The sequence below is a fragment of the Rhinolophus sinicus genome, chromosome 1 (assembly GCF_057876585.1).
Source record: "Rhinolophus sinicus isolate RSI-liver-muscle chromosome 1, RSI-T2T, whole genome shotgun sequence".
NCBI classification, from domain to species: Eukaryota; Metazoa; Chordata; class Mammalia; order Chiroptera; family Rhinolophidae; genus Rhinolophus; species Rhinolophus sinicus.
The window spans coordinates 92,008,518-92,031,366 of NC_142501.1; the positions used below are offsets into that span (position 1 = coordinate 92,008,518).

The 22,849-nt window shown below is 45.7% G+C and overlaps 1 protein-coding gene and 1 long non-coding RNA gene across 4 annotated transcripts in view; both read left to right on the plus strand.

The window, feature by feature from the left end:
• The window catches only part of WNT5B (Wnt family member 5B), a 113,642-nt gene that overhangs the window by 79,566 nt on the left and 11,227 nt on the right, over positions 1 to 22,849 (plus strand). For 2 of the 3 annotated variants that reach the window (XM_019711328.3, XM_019711327.3), the window contains 2 exons: positions 21,018 to 21,163; positions 22,322 to 22,569. In XM_019711328.3, the coding sequence (XP_019566887.1) occupies positions 21,087 to 21,163; positions 22,322 to 22,569 (325 nt within the window). In that variant the 5' untranslated portion in view covers positions 21,018 to 21,086. Of the gene's footprint in view, positions 1 to 19,627; positions 19,900 to 21,017; positions 21,164 to 22,321; positions 22,570 to 22,849 lie in introns of those variants that run through there. The other variant, XM_019711330.3, reaches the window with a different exon arrangement.
• Positions 126 to 4,032, plus strand: LOC141570052 (uncharacterized). The gene is made up of 2 exons (XR_012493811.2): positions 126 to 941; positions 3,766 to 4,032. It is a non-coding gene; the product is annotated as an uncharacterized LOC141570052 (long non-coding RNA).

The window sequence follows — 22,849 nt, forward strand, 5'->3', positions numbered from 1 at the left end:
AAACATATACTCATTAAACATGCTATGCTAGTCACTGTTTTAGATGTTTGGAAACAGCAATAAGTAAAACAACCAAAGAAAAAAAAAAGAAGTATAAATTAGCAGATTCAAAATAGTCCCAGGGATGGAAAATACAGCAGGTGGAATATAGTCAATAATATTGTAATAACTATAATGTCAAATAGTTACCAGCATTACCGGTGGGGATCCCTTCATAAGTTATATCAATGTCTAATCACTGTGTTATACACCTGAAAATAACACAGTATTGAATGCCAACTGTAATTGAAAAATGAAAGAAATGAAATAAAAAATAAAAAAAAAAAAGAGATAACCTCCCCTTTCAAAAACTGTATTAAAAAGAAGCCAACAAACACTGAATGAGATTGACTATAATATCAGCAGTATTGGGCCCTGGTGAGGTGTGGCTTTCAAGCAAAACACTTAAAAGGCTGATTTGCTCGCCAAAGCAGGTCAGTGAGAGGGTGTGTGTGTGTAGGGAGAGCCGCCTGTGTGAGTGCACAGCCTGTGGGTAGATGTGCTGCTCATCTACTTATGCCTGCAGGCCCACAGCTTGGGTGCCTGGCAGGCTCTGGTCTTGTAGGGTCCCAAAGGAATGTGTTTGTGTGTAATTATGTCACCCTCTAGTGGTTACTTCCCTATTAGCCCTTTATCCAGGAAAGAGCCCACTCTTGGTGTCAGTTACCTCTTTCAATGAGATTCAGTGAGCAGCATCTCAGAGAGATTTTTGGCACAGAGGGGCAGTGCGGAGAGAGGAGGAGTATGGCGGAAGGCAAGAAGAGAGTGCCAGGATCTGAAGAGAGGGAAAAGTGCTCCTAGAGTCACTTATTAGTCTACTCCTGGCAGAGAAGAAGGAAGCAGAAAAGGCGGGACATTTGGAGAGGAGAGGAAGGAAGACGTCTCAAGTGAAGCTCCTGCATGTCAGTGTTTATGAAATGCCATTTTATATTTGTGGGACGGGACAGTTTCTGCATTAGAGCTCCTCCCAGAGCTTGAGTACTGAGGGCTGAGCCTGGAGTGGGAAGGGCTGTTTGTAAGTAGCTTCTGTTCTCTTCTCCCAGGGCAGTAGGCACAGATTGTGACTAAATTCCAACCTTTCATGACCTGGGACCACACAGCTAACTTGACTGCATCTCCACAGCCTGAGGCTGTGTTCTCTCTGCTGAGGATGAAGGGCATTTTTATCAGGGTCCTAGCAGATTTGTCAGATCTTGATAAATATCCAAAGGCAAGGATGGGACCCAGATCGTTCTCACTGAGAACTGGTTTGTAAGTCCACATCGGGCCTGGGACTCTGCTGTCTAAAGCTTTGCTGGGCCGGAGTTTGAAGGTTATTCCCTCTCTGAGGAGGTGCTGGCGCGGAGCCAGGCTTTGCTGGAAAGTCCTATTTGGATGAACCGAGCATTTACATTTCTTACATAATGCCAGACCCAGAGGAGTATTAGGGATTGGCCCTGTTGCCAGAGTTCACAGCCAGGTCCCCCTTTCTGCCAAGAAGATAGGGTTAAAAGTTTAAAAAAATAGCCAGAATCTCAAGGGGTGAAAAAGCGAAGTTCCCGCCTTGCTAGTGTTAACTCTTCACACCCCAGAAAAGATGGTTAAGAGATAAAAAAAATTAACCCTGATAGCATGTGATCCGGCTACTTTTCCTGGATACCAGTTATTCCCAAAGATGTGTCCACAACACATGCTACGCTCTGGCTTCCCTCCCGCCAGGGGGGACATGAAAACAGAACAAAAACCAGTCCACATTTTTTCCCCAAGTTGGAACAACTTGTCTCTCTTGAGACCTAGAATTCAGTGAGGTTCTTTTTCGTTGTTTATTTTTTATTTTTAAACTTCACTCACCATTTAAGGCCAAAAGTTTCAAGTAACTTAAGTAATCATGCCTGCTGTTGTAACCATCGGGAGTCCTTGATTTAGCTGCTTAAGGGAACCTAAACTGAAGTTGTCAACATTGTGGGCGTAATAAAAAAAACTTAGTAACTAGGTGACACCTTCTCTTTAAAGCTTTGAGAGCTTGATGTAGACATTTAACGAGGAGCTTGTTTTTCTGTGTTTTGTTTTTGGGGGGCTGGTGGTTTAGTTTTTACAAGTAGAGAAAATAAGGCATAGAATGAAGAAGTGACTTTCTCAGGGTCATTGGAACAGTGAGGTTGTGTCCACCTTTCCTGTGAGCTGCAGAGCACCTCTGAGTCCCCTCCCTCAGATGCATGAGGAGCGCTTTGTGCTCCATGTTTCAATAAAACTCATGCAGTTGGGAAATCATCAGACACTGGCAGAAGTACACAGAAATGTGATCACTTATGCCACTAAGTGATTAGGATTGCTAATTGACAGAACTGCAATGGGGAAGGAAAAGTAGGCATTTTCAATAGCGCGATTATGTGTGTCCCCCAGGCGTGTTAGTGACTGCTAAAGTGCTGTGGGAAAATGGAAAACACAAGCTTTGAGATCCATTTCAAAATGGGATCTTAGTTCTCTGTTTTCTTGATTTTTATGCCTATGCATTTAAAAAGGTTGACATATTTTGAGAAATAATATATAAACTAAGAAATCATCACAGCTGGTAGAGCTAAAATTAAAGCTAAAATTGCATTGTGATTTCATCAGCAGCGTGTCGTAGTCTGTAATGCTTCACTGTAGGAAGCGCGTATTTGCTTCCTTACGCTACACTTATATCCTGACCACCATAATTTTCAACATAAACATAGCATTTTTTGAAAACAGCCCGTATGGTGTCATAAATTGATAGAAAGGTGTGACTACTACATGAGATAATATGCTAACTAATATTGTTCTGTGTTCTGTGTTATAAAAACGTAAGTGCTTAAAATCTGAGCATTTAAATCCTTGACCGATATAAAGCATCACACGGTTAATATTAGATCATCTTAAATTATCCGTTGCTGTGGGAAAGAGCTGGTTGTTCAATTTTAATACATGGATCATGTTCCACACTGAGAGGTTTGTTTTGTTTTTCTTTAAAAGAAAATCAGGCTTAATTTTTTTTTATCCCGTTCGTTTAAATTCTAAGACAAAGCTGGAAAAGGGAGACTTGAAGACTGAAAAATAACATTCTACCACTGTTCTACCATGGAAAAGAAATTGTTCACAAAGAAAAAAAACAGAAGAAATTAAGTTTGTAGTGTTATGTAAGACCAAGTACCCAGATTACATGTAAAAGTTAAACTGCTTTACACCCTGTTTCTAAACATAAAGAAGGATGCAAATATATGGCAACAATAGGTTGAATCCTGAATGTTTTCTTAAACATTCCTTAAATGTTAGGGATCCTGAAAGATCCCTAAACAAGTAGGAAATTCTGCCCTGAATGAGTGAGTGTGTGCCTGCTAGGAGAATGTTTTCTAGATCCTGTCTGAGTGGACCTCCACCCTCAATAAAGTAGATTACCTCTAAACAGCAAAATAAAATCAACAACAGCAATAAAACAACTTTTGAAAGGCGTATTAGAGATCCAAGGCAGTTAGAGATTGTCTTCCAGCCTTTCTCTACAGCCGATCGGTTTGGCTTGCCGCTTGGTTAGATGGTCCTTGATCGGTGTGGTGGTTTCGTGGGTATATGCATATGTAGAATGTCATCAAGCTGTATATTGAGTATTTGTGTATTTGACTCTGTTTTCTTTCAATAAAAAAGCTGTTTGTTTGTCAGAAGGGGCTTAATGGGTCAAGGCAAGTTTACCTCTGTGCGTACAAATGGTCACAAGTTCTGTTTGTTCGACAGGCTAAACAAACAGGTAGAGGTCCTGGGGAAGCTGCTGCCCAGAATTGAACAGGGATGGGAACTAGGCCCTGCTCTTCAGCCTGGACACCCTCTTGCCTGATGGCCACTCCCTCCCTGGACCTCTCCAGCCTGGCTGCCCTCACTGCTGAACAAGGCAGGGCGAGGACTTTGTCTCTCCTTGTTACTCTCCTGCTGGCCTGTGCTCAGCCCCATCCTTCAGTACAGTGTATGCAGTCAGCACTCAATAAATATTGACTTTAATTCTGATCATTTTTTCTTTGGTTAATATGTGTTGGGGGTGGGGAGCAGAGTGGGAGAGAAAGGGAGGACGGAAGTTGTTTTTATTTTTAAAGACTAGATCGGTGAATCTGTCATGGGGGGTGGGGGCAACCTGGGACTGGGCAGGAGCTGAGATAGAAAACACACAGATATTTCTGTGTTGCCTCAGTCTTTGAGAATGTTTTCTTAATGCAGCAAAAATGCAGTAATTTGTCATTTGCTGCACACTATTCCATGCTGTTCCCTACTGAGCCAAATCAGGTCACATTATACTTGCCGTGTTATGCTGTACTGTTTTCCATTGACTTTTTGGTTGTTGGTATTGGCTTTTAGGGTGGGGTGTGTGGTTTCTGTCGACACAAACATGAATGCATTTTACCACTGAAATTTGCCTGGGAGTTCAGTCATTTTGAGCTGGAAATTGTCATCGGGATGTGTTTTTACATTCCTGTCCTTGCTTTCATCTGCGGGTGCCACCCATCGCGGCTCTCTGCGGTGCAGTGGGTATGCTGCAATGAGTAGGGAAAAAATGCAGCTTCTCTTATGCAGCCAAGAAGACAAGGAAACCATGATCATGCTGTGTGCCTTCAGCGCACATTTGTTTGTGGTACGTCAGAGCCTCAGATCCAGCTGTCTTTGCCCGTTCCTGCCACCCCAGACAGTGACAGCCACAAGGATAAGGACCTTTTGCCAAAAAGCGCTTCTCCCTTCTTGCTCCAGTGGCTGAGATCCGACAGCACTCCTGCTAGTGTTTCCTGGATCTGAACTCGGGGACGCTGGGGACTGGGCGTTTTTGTAGAGGATCCTCATTGAAATTTACCTGTCAGTTTTTTTAATCTATTTTTCAAAGGAAATTCTAAATGCTTTTGAAACCAACAGTGTTGTTTTATTGTGCTGAGAGAACCCAGATGGCAGGAGAGAATTGTTTTTTCCATCCCTTGAATCACTGCACTTGCACTGTCACCTAGACACAGAAGGGTGAGGTGGGGACAGTGCTGTGGTCACAGAGCAGGGTTAGGTTTCGAAAACCAGCAGAGCCAAAAAATGCCTTCTGATTCATCACTTCCGCTCTCTGTGTGACCTCAGTGCAGATCTAGTTACAGGGTTTCTTTGGCAAAAACACATTTTTGTTCTGGAATTTACCAGGGAGAGCCAGTGTCTCCCAGACCGGTTGCATGTGAGGACCTATCTCTCTCATACATCATTAGTAATTTTGTTTGTTTAGGACCCGTCTGTAGAATCTTTATTCATGGAAAAGTAGAAAGAGGTTCAAACAGCCCAGCTGGGTTTCCTCGTCCTAGGTAAAATTTGTAACCCCTTTGACTTCTCAACTGAGAAAATTGCATGTGGCTGTCACAGAAAGAGGATAAATATGGAACCCCACAATGTGATGCTTGCAGCCACTTTTATTCCATTGAATTGAATGCATAATGAAAGGCGGGCAGAGTTGGGAGGCACAGAGCTGAACCAGTGGCAGGACTGTTGAGCTGTCCTATAGCCGGTCTGTTGAGCTGGGGACAGTTCTGGGCAAGGTACCCCCCCCCCCCATTAGTGGGTCACTGGCTGAGAGACGCGATAATATCCCTCCTGTGACCCTACTGCAAGTGTTCTCATCGTAAGACCTAAATGACCTGTGAAAGAGGAAATACAAATAGCTAATAAACATCTAAAAGTGTATGCCCTCACTAGTAATCAAAGAAATACAGTCTAAAATGAAATCACATTTTTTTATCTGTGAGAAAAGATTTTTTAAATGATACTATCCAAACATCTTAATTACTTTTGTCATGTAAAAAAACCCTAAAACCTACCTTAGTGTTTTATTAGCCTCTACTTTCATTAAAGGTTGGAAACTTAAAAAATAATTTATTTTGAAAGAGTCATAAATTGCCCAATAAATTTAATGAGCCCGTTTAACTGGATTGCTTGACTAATCAATAGATTCCAGCGATGGTAGGGCTGGAAAAGACTTTAGGGACTTGGATGGGTCAGCCCTTGCTTCATCCATGGAGAAATCGGGACCAGGAGCAGTTATGTGACTTGTCTAGGGTCACACAGTCGGGAGGAGCTGCAGCTGCATCAGTAGACTGTGACGCGGTTTTGTTTAGCTCTTGCTGTAGGTAAATAGCTTCATGTAGGACTGGACTTGTTTTCTTTTTTAATACGTCAAGGCAGTTGTGCTTTACCATCTTCCCAGACAGACAAAATTTCATAGACCGCAAAGGACAGGCTTCAGGCATTGTTTCCCCATTCATTCTCTGTCCTCGTACGACCGAGCGGCTGGACACCTCTCTATATTATTAATGAGGATAACAATTCACCCACAGTTGGAAGTCCCTTTGATAGCCTTAGTTAAGAACCACTTGAGCAACCACAAACAAAAATAAGGTGTTTACAGTTTAACAGGTTTTGTTTTAAGTATATAGATGAGCTGTACACAAAATAAAATAAGGATGATAAGAGTTTGTATTAGTTAAGGTAATGAACAGATGCCCAGATGTAAATTGGTTCTACAACCATAGAAGTTTGTTAATAGCCCATGTGAAAACCAAAATATGCGTCCCTTATTGGCAGGCAGTTCTCCAGAAGTGGTAATTTTGGGACCTGGGCTCCTTCTGTCCTGTGACTCTACCTTTCGCTATCACTTGGAAAGCTGCTGGACCCACCTGCATCAAGCTGAAAGGAGGAGCGAGGGACTTGCTTGGTGGAGGGTTTTATGGGCCAGGCCCGGAAGCTGCAGACATCACTTCTAACATTCCATTAGAAAGAACTCAGTCATAGGACCACATCTAGTGCAATGGAGGCTGGAAAATGTAGTCAAGCTGTGTGCAGTTTTAGAGACGATCGAGTGAGCTCTCCCACAAATAGCTTTGAGGGTCGAAAGTGGAAAGACATCAAATGAGGGTGAAGTACTTCTTGGACAAATACATTTATACCCAGGAATGCAGAAGTTATTAATAAGTATTGCTACTATTAACTATATATTTTTGTTAATTTTAATAAAGGTATTTTCTGCTGACTCTTCCTAGGTGCTGTTTGTTTTTTCAGTAGTGGTGACTCTTTCTGATCAATGGCATGTGTTTGCAAGATGGCCATATCCCATGAAGATCAAACCACCTGCTCCAACCACCTATTGCAGCCTTGGAGATGAGCACAGAAGTAGTGGGCTCTCCCCAAGGACACATGCAGACATACCATTGTCTGTATTCTTTATGTCAACTCAGTAGTGACCAAGGCACGTGGTCCCAGGGCCTGTACCGGTGGTTGGTTCCCACTGCTAACATTTGTCATTCCTGTGGCTGCATCATGCACAGACCACACCTCTTCCCTCCTTTCCATTCAGGCTGACAGCGCTCTCATTCTGCCCCTTATCGTGTTTCTGCGGGATTAGCTCTCCCAGCTGGGATCCCAACCTCTTGACTCACTTTCTACACTGTCAGTCATTTTTGCCAGCACACTATCGCCAGTTTTCCTAACTGTGGGTCTGATGGTGTCTCCTTCCTGTTTAAATGCTTTGCATGGTCCCTGCACGTTTCGGAATGAAGCCCGACTTCTCAGCAGGGCCTCCAGATCTTCCCTGAGGGGCTCCCATATGAAGTCCTACTTCACCCAGAATTAATGACTTCTGTTTTTCTTTGGATTTTGGCTTTGGTTCTCTCTCTCTTTTCTATAGTTGAATTTTGGACATGAAATTGTTATATGAGATTCCTGTCATCCTCAAAATGTGTCGTGTGTTTTCAGGCCTCTGCAGCTTTCCCCACTAGAAGGGCCTCACTCTCCCATCTCCCACTGTGGGAATCCTGCCTGTCGTCTTAGGGATGAGTTCAAATACCTCCTTCATCATGAAGCAGCCCCTCCTTTGGAATTAATTAGTCTTTCTTAGGACTAATTGGATAGCACTTGGTACCTCCATTATAATATATCACTCTGCTGAATATTGTAATCTCATACATGTTTGCCTCACCCCTACAAGATTATAAGAATTTCTCTTATCTTTGAGTAAGACCTAGTAGGTGCTCGATAATATTTATTGAGTTGGAGTCACAGAAAGAATTCCATTTAAATTACTTTTCGGCATGGGTCTTAATTTCCTTTACTCTGAATAGCAAATACAAAATTGCTACCCATTTAGTTCTTTCTGATAATGGGAAATTCCTCCCAAGTTTATCACAGAGCCTGCTTTTCCTAATGATTAACTATAAAGATGAGAAATCAAGGTTGTCATGGGAATAGAAAAAGTGTATTTCCCTGGCCCATCGCTGGGGTGTTGATACTGGGACGTGGCTTCGACTTCGTTGCTTTTCCCCCAGTGCCCGTGGTATTTTGCATGTTACCTTCCTTATAGCCCATGTTACACTTAACAGTAGATTCCAAATGGTCTTTTTGGTTTTGTATGAGTGACAATTTGTTTTCTTGCCTGGTTTCCCCTATAGACCAGCACCATCCATAAACTCTGTGGTGATGGAAATGTTCTGTAATCTCTGTCCAAAGCAATAGCCACTCGACACATGTGGTTATTGAGCATTTGAAATGTGGTTACTGCCACTGAGCAACTGAATATTTAATTTTAATTCATTTTAAACTTATGTGCCCTGTGGCTACCATATTGGACAGTGTAGAGACACTGAGTTCCAAGGAGAGTAACGTCTTATTAATTTATTATAATCTCCTATAAAGTGCTACGTGCTTAGTAGGCCCACAATAAATATTTGTTAAATGAAGACTATTTAACATTCATCGAGTGGGTGCGGAATGTGAGGGGCTCCCCGGGGCCAGCTGGTGTCACCATCATTTTCCGCACAGCCCCTTGTTGAGGCAGCGCAGATCACAGGGCTTGGCCTCCCTCATCCCCTCCAGCTTTCACCTGGAAAGCTGGCAGCCATGGGAGCAATTTAGCAAGAGATTTGAGAGACCTGGCAGAACCATAAAAGAAACAAAAGAACCTCAGCGATGAACCAAATGCGTCTTTAACCTGCCTGGGCCTGAATGTGGTGATCATGCTTTTTCCTGAGGCAGCCACAGAAGTTACTTCCTTCCCAAGATCAGAACGTGTGAGACGCACTAGCCTAGTCTGAAGACAGCTGGCAGTGACTCTAGTTGTGGTAAAGAATGGTGAGTGTCTTAGCACTGACACGGGGAGCTGAGAAGAGGTAGCCACGCTACCCTGGCTGTTCTCATCTGGCGAGGAAGGAAGTGGGCATGTGCCTGAGAGGACCGGACTCTTACTGCCATGTTTTCGTTAGAAAGCTGCTTGGCACTCCCTCCCTCTGAAGATGAAGGAACTGTTCCACAGCGGTGTAAGGATCAGTTTGAAACAGGGCAACAGCCTGGGAAAGCAACAGGAAGACCCATATAACTTAGTTACTGGTACCCGGGGATGCAAAGCCAGGTGTCACGTCTGCATGAGCAGTACGTTACAGGTAGCAGTGACTTGCAGTCTCTCCTTTCCCACTGTGCCATTGGAGCCCATTGGGACACAGTCATTCCTCTGCCATTAACCTGGCTGATGAAGGCTGAAGGACAGTCTCTGGCACTCAGCATGTAAGGCGTCTGGGCCCGGAGCTGCTGCTTCTCTTCTTCTTTCTGCTGCAACATGCACCTCCCATTTATTTATAAAAATGAAATAACTATCCTGTTTTTCCTAATGGAAATTGCCAATTTTTGGAGCAGAAGGTTGGCAGCTTCAGTAGACCTCAAGAGAGCAAGAAGACTAGAATAAGGTGAGGTAATAACTTCTCATCCAAACCTAGCTTCTGGGATGGAATTACAGAATTGTTTAGGAAAAAGGAGACTTGGTAGCACTGCTTTCATAAAACCCCATATGTGCAAATCCAGATATGCCAGATATGTAAATAATTCAGTGGTTATTCATACAGTAAAATGACTGTTATATATGTAATATAATTATAATATATAACACATATATTAAGATTCTTTAAATAGCAGAGTGCCATACTTAAAAGCCTTTGAGCACCAGCCAAGCAAAATGAATGCATTGAGCAGCCAGGATAAATGCAATTAAGAGCAGTGGGGATTTTGGAAAGTTAGGGAGCTCCTCCTCCCCCACCCATCAAAGCATTCGTATTCCAAAACTTTCAAAACATTGTGTTAGCCAGTGAGATTTGGTTATCTGCCAGTTGGTGATCCCTGCTTTGTTAAAGAGTAAGATTTCCCCAGGCCCCTTAAAAATATGCTTCCATTTGCAAAAAACAGGAACACATTTACTTGGTAACACAAGATACATTTTTATTCTAATTAGCCCATGGCATAGAGAGAGGTTGTCAACCTGCCTGTGATGGGGATCCAGAATTCCATTTATTTGCTTCATTCACTATCCACACCAGGGCATTTGTGGATGTGGGTGGCAATTGCCCAGGGTAATGTTTTCCTCATACCATACCAGACCCAGGAGATACTTGGAGAAAGGTGAGAGCATCCAGACAGCTTTCCCTCAACTCTCCAACTCCCTTGAAAACAAAGTTCACCCCGTGGCTGTCATGCTTCTAAAATAATTTCCTAGGTCCACACTCGTTTGTGGCCATATACTTCTGCCTTTGTTTTCTAGGGCATCTTTCGAAATTATTTTAATTCATCAGGATGCAGGAGGAGGAAGAATCCCTCTTATATTCTGCACAGAATAAGACTTCTTGTGCCAGCCCGGTGGCTCAGGTGGTTGGAGCGCCGTGCTCCTAACGCCCAAGTGGCTGGTTCGATTCCCACATGGGCCAGTGAGCTGCACCCTCTACAGCTAAGGTTGTGAACAACAGCTCTCCCTGGAGCAGGGCTGCTGTGTACTGCTGTGTGCTGCGGTGTGCCTCCAGGAGTGGCTGGTGGCCAGCGTGAGGGCCGGCAGCCAGTGTGAGCGGCCAGCTGCCGTGAGCTGACTACCTCAGCCGGGGGAGCGCAAGGCTCATCATACCAGCATGGGCCAGGGAGCTGTGTCCTACACAACTAGACTGAGAAACAACGGCCTGAACCAGATTGGGGGTAGGCGGAAGAAGGGGGAAGAAAAGGACTTAATGACAGAGTTTGGCTACGTGCCCAGGGAGAGAACTGCCTTTTCAAATCAGATGAGCGAGCTGGGGTCTGCCACTTCTGGGACCCACACACGGACCTGGTATCTTGGCGACTTGGTCTTCCTGCTCTGTGGGGTTTGTTCAGCAGGATGTGAATTGGCCACTTCTTGAGGCCGGAGCTGGAGACTTGGGAATCACTTTTCTCTGAAACATCAAGAACTAGATTTTAGTGTGGAGGTCTCAGGATCGATTTCTGTGTCCCTGTCACCCTGCAATGTGATTGGGTCCATCTTACTCTATACTTCCCAAATTGTGGGAAATTTGTCACTGTGAATAACAAACACATTTCTGAGGAAGGGCATTTTGCAGCTTTCTTGAGGGCCAGAATTAAAATCTCATCATTTCTACCCACCCTCTACCTCTCCTTCATCCCTCACACCCAAGGCATTGTTCCTCCTGCAAGCTAGAGAAACAACGAGAAAAGACACAGGCTGTTTGGGAGATAAAGGCTGCTGCAAAGTGACGGGGTGGAAGTTAGGATACCACCTCCAAAAAACCCCCACGTTTTTATTTTCATCTCCACCAACTGCCAGAAAGTAGATCACACAAAGGAGTGCTGTGCCTTTGGGCTAAGAGGATTCATTGAGCAAAGCTTGGAAGCAAGAACTGGAGAGACCAGAGAAACCCTTGGGAGAAATAATTAAGGCTGGCAGGGAACAGCTACGTTAATTGAGCTGAGAAGAAAGATCAGGGGATTCTTTTAAGAAGTTATGGAATTTTCTGATAGAGTCTTGGGTACATCATTGCGTTAACCTTTGGTCACTACTTAAAAATACAGTTTTAAGGGAGAAAAGTATCTATGAAAAAATTTATGTAAGAGAAACAGGATACAATAGTAATAATTGACAAAAAAAAGGGAGACAGAAGATGGTTTTATCAGATTCTCGTTTCCTGGTTTCCTAGTGTGAGAAGATAAGAAACAAAATGCCAAGTTGCCTCCTGGTTTGGCCCCAGCAGCTGCTGCTTCACGTGCAGCTGATCCAGGCCTCGCACTCCGTGTAAAGTACCTGTGTGGGTTGTATTGAGCCCCCTCCCTCCCCACCAGCCCCACCTGCTCTCCAATCGTTTCCCATGTGGCTGTCTCTGTACCTAAATTTTCCAACATGCGTTTAAGGCAGAGGTTTCTTTTTTGGTATGAAGACCATTTTTAAGCCCCCTGCAAGAGGTCATGTGCCCCATGAGACTACAGTTTTACTTCCCATTGAGGAAATATATAAAGATCCCCTCAAACTGTTAGGTATTGATAAGACTTTTTCTCATTTTAAAATGTTTTTTCTTGTGTAATGTAACATATACAGAAAACGGCACAGACCATGTATGCTCGACTTAGTAAATTGTTACAAAGTGAACCACCCACATATGTACCCATTACCCAGGTTAAGAAACAAAACATTTGCTAGCACTCCAGAAATTCCCATGTGTCCCCTCCTCATCATAATCCTCTCTTCCACCCTTGAGGAAACCACTCTCCTGACATTTACAGTAATCATTTCCTTGCTATTCTTTATAGCTTGACCACCTACATACGGATCACTAAACAATATAGTTTTGCTGTAAAAGGAATCATAGTTTATATATTCTTTTGTGACTTGCTTCTTCTCAAGATTATGTTTGTAAGATTCACACGTGTTGTTGCCTGCAACTGTAGTTCCTTCGTTTTCATTACTGCCTGATAGTTCATTGTACGTATTAATGTATCACAGTGAGTTCGTCCATCCGTGGTTGATGGATACGTATATGTGTGTTGTTTCCAGTCAAACTGTTGACAGCACTACCATTGTCGACAGGTGTCCTGGTGTACACGTGGGCAGATGCTCCAGAAGAGTGGAATTGCTGCATCAGGAACACTTTTTAAAAATGTAACAGCTTTATTGAGATACAATTCACTTGCCATACAATTCACCTGCTTAAAGTGCACAATTTAATGATTCGTAATGTATTCCTAAAGTTGTGCAACCATCACCCCAATCATCAGTAGCACTTTTAAACGAATTAGTATTTTATTCATTACGCGGGACTATGTACAAGTAGACCATCAGAGTAAAAGTAGGTGGACGTATTACCTATGTATTCATTCTAGAGGTGATGCTTAGTTTCCATGTGTTGTGTGGTTCTATGGCCCCCAGGAGTCTTTAGCCCCCAGGTAAGGAACCACTGGCTTAAGGCATCGATATATAGAAATTTTCCATTAAAATTCATACATGCTACTTGAAAGATTTAGTGCTTTATATCATTACATACTCTGGGGTGGCTTTATGACAGTGGTTCTCAAATTTTGTGGGCATCAGAATCACCTAGAGGGCTGGTCCAAACAAATGCCAAGCCCCAGCCTCAGAGTTTCAGATTCAGTAAGTCTGGGTAGAGCTTGGTCATTTGTATATCTAATCAGTTTCCAAGTGATATTGATACTGTTAGCTTGGGGACCATACTTTGAGAAACCTGGCAGCTGGCTGTTACCTTGGAAATTAGAGGACTGAGTGTGGAAGGAATTCATTCAATCATTCAGTTGATAAGAATGGGACAAAAGACACAATTTGTTGGAGGGAAAAGAAGCAATTAGCTGGCTCTTGTAGCAGCTCAGAGTACAGCAGTAGGAATGGAGGGTTGGGAATAGATTTTTAAAACATTATGGAAACGCAGTCAAGACGCCTTGACAATTGATTTGACATGGAGGGTCAAGGAGAAGAAGGAGTCAGAAAGGACACTGAGATTTTAGGTCTGGATCAGGAAGAGAACTGGAGGACAGAGAGGAAACTGAGAAGAAAGAGTGTAATCAGCATCTTAACTTCTATACTTCTTGGCTCTCTAGGAAGATTTACTCAACCATCATTTCGTGGTCATAAGGTGACTGATCCCCTAGGCCTGTGGCCCTATTCCTACAGTGATGTCCCCAGAAACCAGAAGCATATGCTCATGGGAGTTTTCCTGGGCGATTGATATTGAATGCTCAGTGGGAATTCAATACCGGATTTCAGAGGGGCTACATAAAATTAATGAGAAGAGTAATCCTGAGAACACTGGAAATTACCCAAGTCCTCCTTTATGTGTTGTAATATCTCTCCTACGCTTCCAAAAGCACCTTGACATTTTCTCTCTGGGACCAAACCACATCTTTAAGTGAAATCCTTGCTCTTTTCCTCCTATTTGAAGCATATGTTCTTCAAGGCTCTGCTCCAGTCCCACACCCCGACTGTGATCGCTGCCTTGGGTGCTTCATGTGTCCTGCATTTCAGAGTAGGTTTTTCATTTCCCCAGCTAGACTAAAGCACCTCAGGGATCAACATCTTAGACACTGTCATGTTCCTGTATAATAAGCAGCATTAGCCGTCGAATGGTACTCTTGTCTTTGAGGAAAAGGTAGAGACAAAGCTGGGACCTGGAATCTCCAGAATCTCAATTAGCAGCTAACAGTAGATTCCCCAATTATGGGTACATCAGCAGAAGCAGCTTTTCTGCTGGGCAGTGGGCTGGGCTGTATGGAAGCCAAAAGGACTTCTTTGTTTCCATGAGGGGCTGGCTTCAGTGGCCTAGCTATTATATCCTTGAGAGCCAAAGAGGGCTCTTCTCTTTTTTCAACCAGCACATATTTATTGAGCACCTACTAGGTACCCTTGGGCACCATCCTAACCACTGAGAGAAAATGGTGAACGAGACCATTTGCAGAGCTTATGAGGAAAGAAAAATACAAACAGATTAGCATGCCACATTATACCACATTATGATATATTAAATGCTGTGACAAAACTATGCAAGAAGCTAGAAAGAGAAAGATGGAAATAGGGGATGGAAGGGAGGGGCCTTCTTTGTATTGGGTGGTCAGAGAAGGCTTCTTTGAAGGTGTGACCTCAAGGACAAAGGAGCTTGATCTGCACACATAGGGGGGAAGCATTCCCAGAAGTTAGTAAGGCACACAGGGGACAAACGGTATGAGGGGTGGGGAAGGAAGTATATACAGGCAGTGTGGGGTGTTTGGAGCACAAACTGAAAACCAAAACAGGATGGAAAGGTTGACAGAGTTAGGTTTTGAAAGGCCTTGTGTCGTGTGGTGAGGGGGTTTGACTTCATCCTGTAGGAGATGAGGAACCTTTGAAGGGTTTTAAGCAGAAATGTCACGTGATCAAATTTGAGTTTTAAAAAGAGCTGGTAGCTGGATTCATCGAATGGTAACATAGTTTTATGTCATCAAAGTAGGGTCTTCTCTTGCTGAAGACATAGTCCCTTGGTCAGTTTTTCTGTTACCAGTGATCTAAAATTTCTTTCCACTTTCTCCCCAAGCTTTAACATTTCTTTAGGTGACCACTTTGCCCCTCACGTCTGCCAGCATCTCCCACGAGCCCCTCCCACCATGCCAGGGTCCATCTTCCTATCCCTTCATCTCTTGGCCTGGTTCGTCATTTCCATCCCAGCATAAATGTAAGCACCAGCTCTCTAAAACAATTCTGGTTTATAATAATTTCTCCAACTTTAAGCAGCCTGGCCTATTCTCAATCCACATGTCGTTTTGGTTGGGAGAAATCTGGCTTTTTTCCTCCATCAGGCTGTGTGTGTGTGTGTGTGTGTGTGTGTGTGTGTGTGTGTGTGTACTAGTAATTTTGCAATCAGCCTGTTTTTTAAATAAACATTGCTTTTTGTGCTACTTCCTATAAATCAGTTATGTGCTCATGACAGGGGGGAGCTACCAAGTATGTGATGTATTTACTTGTGTTGGGGAAGAATAGAAAGATCTGGATTCCAATCAGGATCCCTATTCAGTCGCTGTCTGAGCAAGTCACTTAACCTCTTTACACCTTAGTTTCCCTGTGCTCAAAGTGAGCATAATAATGGCATATGCCACATAGAATTTTAGTGACGATTAAATTAGAAAAATGGATGTCAGACACTTGGTTCGGTGCATGTAATAGGTGATCAATAAATGTTCCCTAGTATTAGGTATTGTCACTGGATATCGGCCAAGAGCCATGTGTTACAGCACCGGAAAACTATACCAGGCAAGAGAGTATGGGACAGAAAGTAGAACAGGGAAGTTTGTACCTTTAGGAAATGTTCAGTCTCTGGAGAAGAAATGTACACATTCCAGGGCAGCGTGTCGGAAGAAGGTGATGCAGACTAGATACCTGTATTCATAAATACCAAGGCAGTCCCAAGTGAGTGGGAAGCCATCATGGCATTGGATCAGTCAAGGACAACTTTATGGAGGAAGCAAGCCATGAGCATGGACAGGAAGGAAGCTTCAGGTGGGGATTGCTGGCGAGGAGAAAGCCTGCCTGGGACGAGGTCAGAACGAGGTCTTGGGGGCAAAACAGGACTTGTCCCAGGAGCAGGAGGAGATTGGAAAAGAGACCCGTATTGGGAAATTCAGTAAAAGAATGAGAGGGAAAATGAGGCCATATTGGGAAATTTACAATGGTTAAAGAACTGGGAACCACGATCAGTTTTCAAATGAGGGTATTATGATACAAATTCGTATTTTAGGAAAAACGTGTTGAAGCTCTGTGGGTTAGACCACAACGAACCGGTTGGTTGTTCAGGTATAAGGAGTGAACACTTAACTTGAAAATAGGGAAGGAAATAAATGAACTGGACTTACACTTGAGGAGGTGTTTGTCAAGATCCAAAGTCTTTCTCTCATCTTTATGGTGATAGAAATGAAGTGGCCGGTGGAGAGAAGGCTGCGGATGACAGCTCTGTCATTCCTGCTCATCCTTAAGCCCCTCCCCCAAATCATCGGACAACAGCAGCACAGCCAGGAGTTCCCAAAGGGAAGCATTTCCTTTCTTTCCAAAGACTGCTAAGACCGGCTGCCTTGCTATGCCAGAGACTAACAGCATAGCAAATGCAATTTTAAATTGCACATTAAATTGCTCTTCCCTGGGTCACCCAGTGAGAATCAGCCAGAGGCAACGGTGAAAAGGCTCCCGTCCAGGCTCTTGGTTATTTCTTGGTGTGCGTCTAGGTGTGAGGGTGCCTATCTGGGGGCAGGGGGACGTGTGGGGGTCGGGACAGCTTTTCTGTGTGACTCACAAGCTGCCTGAGTCCTGAACTCCCAGTGGTGGTTTTTGTGAGCAGAGCAGCTAAAGACTTTTCCAAGCCCTGGCCCTGTGGGCCGGGGTCTCATTGCAGGCCCTGTCCGAAGTGTGTGTGGGAAGTGCAGAGCTGCCCGCACCTCAGCTCTACTTGTCCAGTCTCTCTCCCTGGTCTGTCTCTCGGCTGGATGGCCGTGGCCTCCCAAGAGAACGAAAAGTGGTGACTGAGTCCAACTAGGACAAGGAACAGAACCTGGAGTTACTCTTTTCAGATAGGCACGCCTTTGATTGTGATGGTCAGGCGGGGCAGCCCCATCTCAGTGAGGATGTCGGCCCTCCACAGAGGGGTCCTGGATGCGTCACAGTATTACACGCATGCTACCTTCCATCTCCGTAGCAGTTGGGAGAGAGGTATGGTGGGCAGATATTTCATAGTGTGGCTGTCCCCAAGGACCCTAACTAATGTAACTTTCACCCCTCTTCTTGATTCTTGTCCCCACTTGATTTTTTCTCATAGTAGTCACTGGACCTAACGGATTATGTACAGTTGACCCTTGAACAGATACAAGGTTTGAACTGCGCAGGTCCACTTATACATGGATTTTGTTCAATCATTACTGTAAATGCATTTTCTCTTCCTTATGATTTTCTTAATAACGTTTTCTTTTCTCTAGCTTACTTTGTTGTAACAATACAGTATGTAATACATATACAAAACATGTGTTAATTGACTTAATGCTATCAGTAAGACCTTCTGTTAACAGCAGGCTATTAGTAGTTAGGTTTTGGGGGAGTCCAAAGTTCTTCGCAGATTTTCGACTGTATGGGGGGATCGTCACCTCTAACCCCCGCCTTGTTCAAGGGTCGATTGTATAAATTGTTCACTGCTGTCTCTCTGGCATTTAGAGCAGTAATGGCACATACGAGGCCCCAAATGCATATTTGATTAATGAATCTATTGAACAAAGGAATGACTGAATGCAGAAGTATAGCAGATGTGTCTGACTACCCACTCCAGCCCTCTGAAGGGTCCTGATTGAGAATGTGGCATCTTCTCCTCCCTGTAACCTCCCAGTCACTACCAAAGAAGAGAGACTCTGGATTTTTGTCATAGTTAACTGTGTTTGGTGTGTCTGAAATGACACTCTCTTAGGAAAGGGAAACTTTAATTTGGGGGCAAATCTGTAGTTGTTACAAAGGCAGCAGAAGGAATTCTCTCTCCCTGCCTTTTGGATATTTACTAGATCTTTGTTCCCACACAAAGAACAGCCCTCGTTGCGACTTGCTGTAAAATTCACCAGTGACCCACAAATGGGGCTTCCGATGTGTCTTAGTCATTAAGACCAAACCATCGGTCCCCACACAGCTTCCTGCCTCCCCAGTCGGGCTGAGGCAAGAAGTTTCCATTCTGCCCACGCTAGTGGGCCAGTCGTCAGCGTTCACCTTCCTCCTCCCAGCCCTGCATGAGGAAATCAAAGAATACAAAGGGGGCAGCCAGCTGCCCTGCTTTGGTTCTGTGACCGCCCAGAGGGGTGGCTCACAGCTGCCTGCCGGTAGAAGGTGCCACACATCTGGAAGGAAAAGGAAGAAGCTACCTCACGTGCTGCAGTCTTTTTTTTTTTTTTTTTAAGCTTTTAAAAATCTTTTTTAATGAGTCGAGAGTTTGATGGACAGCACGGGGTGGGGGGAACCGATGGTGGGCGGGATCCTGTCTCAGGTGATGTTTGGAAGGCCCAGAGGGGCGGGATTAGCAGCCCTCGGCGAGTTTGGCCTTCTCTCTCCCGTCAGCCTGGCACCGACCGGGCAGTCAAAGCCACAGTGAGCCTTAGCGGGCACTGACTCCCGTCCTTGGTTCAGAATTAGTGGCCCCCCATCATGGCCTCCATTGAACCTAGGACTTTCAGAGCCAGAGATATTTCACAGGGGCCTGATGAAAGGGTGTGACAGAAGTGAGAGACGCAGGTGTGAGGGGGTATCCGTGGGGATAAGAAGCGTCACCCGCTGGAGAAAGAGCTCTGCTATGTGGCATGGAAATGTGTGAGGACATGTGTAGTAGCAGGTTTGTGGGAGGCAAGGTGGAGGGGATCCCCGCGGTGGAAGAGGCCGTTTGGGGAGGGAGACGGAGCACAGGGAGGAGGGAGGCTGACTCCTGAGTCCCCAAGACGGACTGGTGTGGAGCTGAGGATGTTTGGACAAGGAAACTCTTTGAAGCTTTTCTCTCGTCCTCCCTACTCTGGACCTGGTCCCCTCCCCTCCATAAAGCCATTAGCTTCTGGTGCCAGCCCTATCTCTGCTCCATCTCTCTTGGTTCCAGTCGGTGCATTCACAGACCTCCTGCCCTGAGGGACGGGGAGGATTTATGGGGGGTAGAGGTTAGGGGGGGAGGAGGCATCCTTTAGAGGAGGGGAGGTCTGTTAGGAAGGACGGCGTGGGGAGCTGTTAGTCAACGGGGCCAGAGACCGGATCATTTCCGAGCTGACTCTGCATGACAAAGGAAAGGAGCAAGTTTCTTCTTTGATCTGCCCCCTGCCGGCCCCACACACCTGCCGGTTGGTGCCCCCGCCCCAGCCAAGAACTCCAGAAGAAAAACCAAAAGGGGGTGGGGACAGGCTGTGGCCCAGCTTCCCTGGGTCCTGCTCAGGCCACCTTCCTCTCTTGGTGGTCCAGGATAAAAAATATCTGCCAGGCTGATGATCCAAAGCAACTGCCGCCCCCACCCGGAGAGCCCGGCGACCCAGAGCTGCGGGGGCAGCGTGGTGAGATGGGGGTGGGGGCGCTGGGAGCGCGAGCGAGCTGTGTTTGCGTGTGTAAGGCTGGAGGTGTTAAGCGGTCGCTCGTGGGAAGAAGATTCACTGGGGCTGCGGGGTCACGCCCTCAATGCAAGCTGAGGGAGAAACGAAGCGGTGTGCGGAGGGGGCGTGCTGTTATATATAGACTTGCTCCAAGGATCCAGACGCAGGATTTTCCCTATGTTTTCAAGGGCTGGAGAAAAGGTGTTCCTGGGGCATACAGGCGCAGGCGGTAGTTACGAAAAGCGTGAGGCAATGGTGTGGGGGGCTCTCCGTGCTACAAGGAAAGGGTGATTGCTTCTGGAAGACTCCTCCTTGGCACAGATGTTCGAGGCATGGGTTAGGGAGCAGGATCTGGCAGTGCCCTCACTGCTGCTGTCTGTGCCGCTGGGACACGGGCCCCTGAACACAGCGGAGGGGATGAGGGCCACTAGGAAGGCACTGTGCCAGCCAACAGAGCTTTAGGGACCGGTGTTTGGCTGTGGGGCTTTTACATTTCTCAGAGAAGTTGCCTTGAGAAAGTGAAAAGTGCTCACCCTTCTCCCTGCTATTATTCCTGGTAAACAGCGGTTGGGATTTGGAAAACTTGACTGAAGTGGGAAGGAGGACTCCTGTTTAGCTGGAGGTCAGTCCAACTCACCAATTGTTTAGTAGCCCCGCAAAAGAGAGTGGTCGGAGGGATCCATCTCTGGCTGGAGTAAGAGTTAGAGGGAAGGGCCACGGGTGGTTCTCATTTCTAGAAGAAGCGCAGGTGTGCGTTGCAACAGCCAAAGCACCTTCCTAAATGCTGCAGAGAGCACTCTGTTCACGAAATGGTGTGTTTTCGTTTCTCTCTTCCAGTTTCTCAGCTCAGTGTTTCCTTTGGAGTTAGGTCCCTAGTAGGGTCTTCAGAGTTGGGAGTAAGAGAGCGCAGGGCAGTCCTGTGGTGAGAAGATGAGCCTAGGAGACACTGCTTGGAAAGAGGCTGAATTTCTCTGAGGGAGCAGAAAGCGACATAGATCCATCCAGAGCTCACTCCCCTGCCTCCTGGTCCTCCCGTCGGTTGCATTTCCACATTGATTCTCCCTTCATTTCTGTTTTCCCAGGGAGCCCAGTTTTGGAAGCCGGCAGTCCCCGGGGTCTTCCCAGGGCACTGGGGAGGGCTGTGGCCGACCATGCCGGGCCTGCTGCTGCTCACCGCTGCGCTGTTCTCCAGCTGGGCTCAGCTTCCAGCCGAAGCCAGCTCCTGGTGGTGAGTGAGGGGCTGAAGTCCTACTCTACAACCTACGCCTCCTTTGGTAATTGAAATGTGGAGAAGGTCACCATGTGTCGTGATCATTCCTTTATTCAGAGCAATCCCAAGGACCTCTTTTATCCCAGGAAAACTAGGATGGCACTTTTTCTTTCTCAAGCCCCCAGAAGTAAGGTTCCACAAGTATAAAGGATTATTAGTTCATTTGGCTTTTTATCTGATCCTGTTTATATTCTCCTTTTCCTGGCCCTTCCTCCATCCCCATGGGTGGTGAGAAATGTCTCTTTTGTTGCTATTGGATCGATGAGAATATTGATTTTTTTTTTTTTTTTTTTTTGCTGGTTGGGGCAAGGAGAGTAGAATTCCTATTTTGTAAGTCTGAAGACCAGATGAGGGATTTGCAGGACCATGTGTGGCTTTCTTTTTGTGTTTTTAACACGACTGTCATTGCCAAGTCAGCATGGAAATGGCAGGCGCTCACCACCTGTTTTGCACCGTCTGTGCCCTGCTCACATTTTTACTCAGACGGCAAATGTACAGCCTTCCCTTACACTTTATTATATCTGTGGATGACGGGCAAAAGGGAGAGCCCCTGAACTGATAAGCAGTGGGTTAGGAGATGTATGGCTCAGATATGGAAGTAAAAACATTTAGAATATGTTGTGACATACGTAAATTGGATTCGATTTTAAAGGCATAAGGGGAGTTCTCTTTAAGGGAATTTATTGCTTTTCATCACATACCGTGCACCTGGGCCCAAGTGAGTAAGTCATGCACTCTCCTATTGAGGTTTGGCTCTTCTTGCCCCCTGCCTCAAATGGATAAGCCGTCTGCTCTGCTGCCTTCTCTTCCCACCGCATCCCCTTTAAGACCCAGCTCATACTCTGGCCATCTCCTTATAAAAGCTCCCCCAGCTGTAAGAGCTCTTTCCCTCTCTGATTACTCTGGATCCAGAAATTCAAGTCTGTCTTAGGCATTTGACATCTTACCTGCCGTCTGTGTTTGTGCCTCAGTTTCCCCAGTTTTCCTCCCCAGGTCCTTAGTGCAGGGCCTTGGACACAGAAAGCACTCAGTAAATGTGTTGAATGAATGATGTGCTGCCGCACACAGGTGTATGCTCACTCCTTGGCCTTTCCCCTTTCTGGATCGCTGCTCTAGGTCGTTAGCTATGAACCCGGTGCAGAGACCTGAGATGTTCATCATCGGTGCCCAGCCTGTGTGCAGCCAGCTTCCTGGGCTCTCCCCTGGCCAGAGAAAGCTGTGCCAGCTATACCAGGAACACATGGCCTACATAGGGGAGGGAGCCAAGACAGGCATCAAGGAGTGCCAGTACCAGTTCCGGCAGAGGCGGTGGAACTGCAGCACCGTGGACAACACATCTGTCTTTGGCAGGGTCATGCAGATAGGTAAGCGGCCGCCAAGACTTGGCTCAGCTAAAGGAACTGTTCACCTGGCCTGGGAACAAGCGCGCTCTCTCAGGACGGCACAGGGAGAGCCCACCTGAGTGTCTAAGTGGGTTCTCTCCAGGCATGTAGGAGAGAGGAAGCCCCACGCAGGAAGCAGTCTCAGAGGATGTGTTAGCCTCGCAGCCCGGTGCTCAGCTAGCCCTCTGCCTCCAGCTTCACCCTGTCCTGGGCAGCCGGCGTGTGACTCACTCTGGGAAGGGGTCAGAGCATCTGAGTTGAG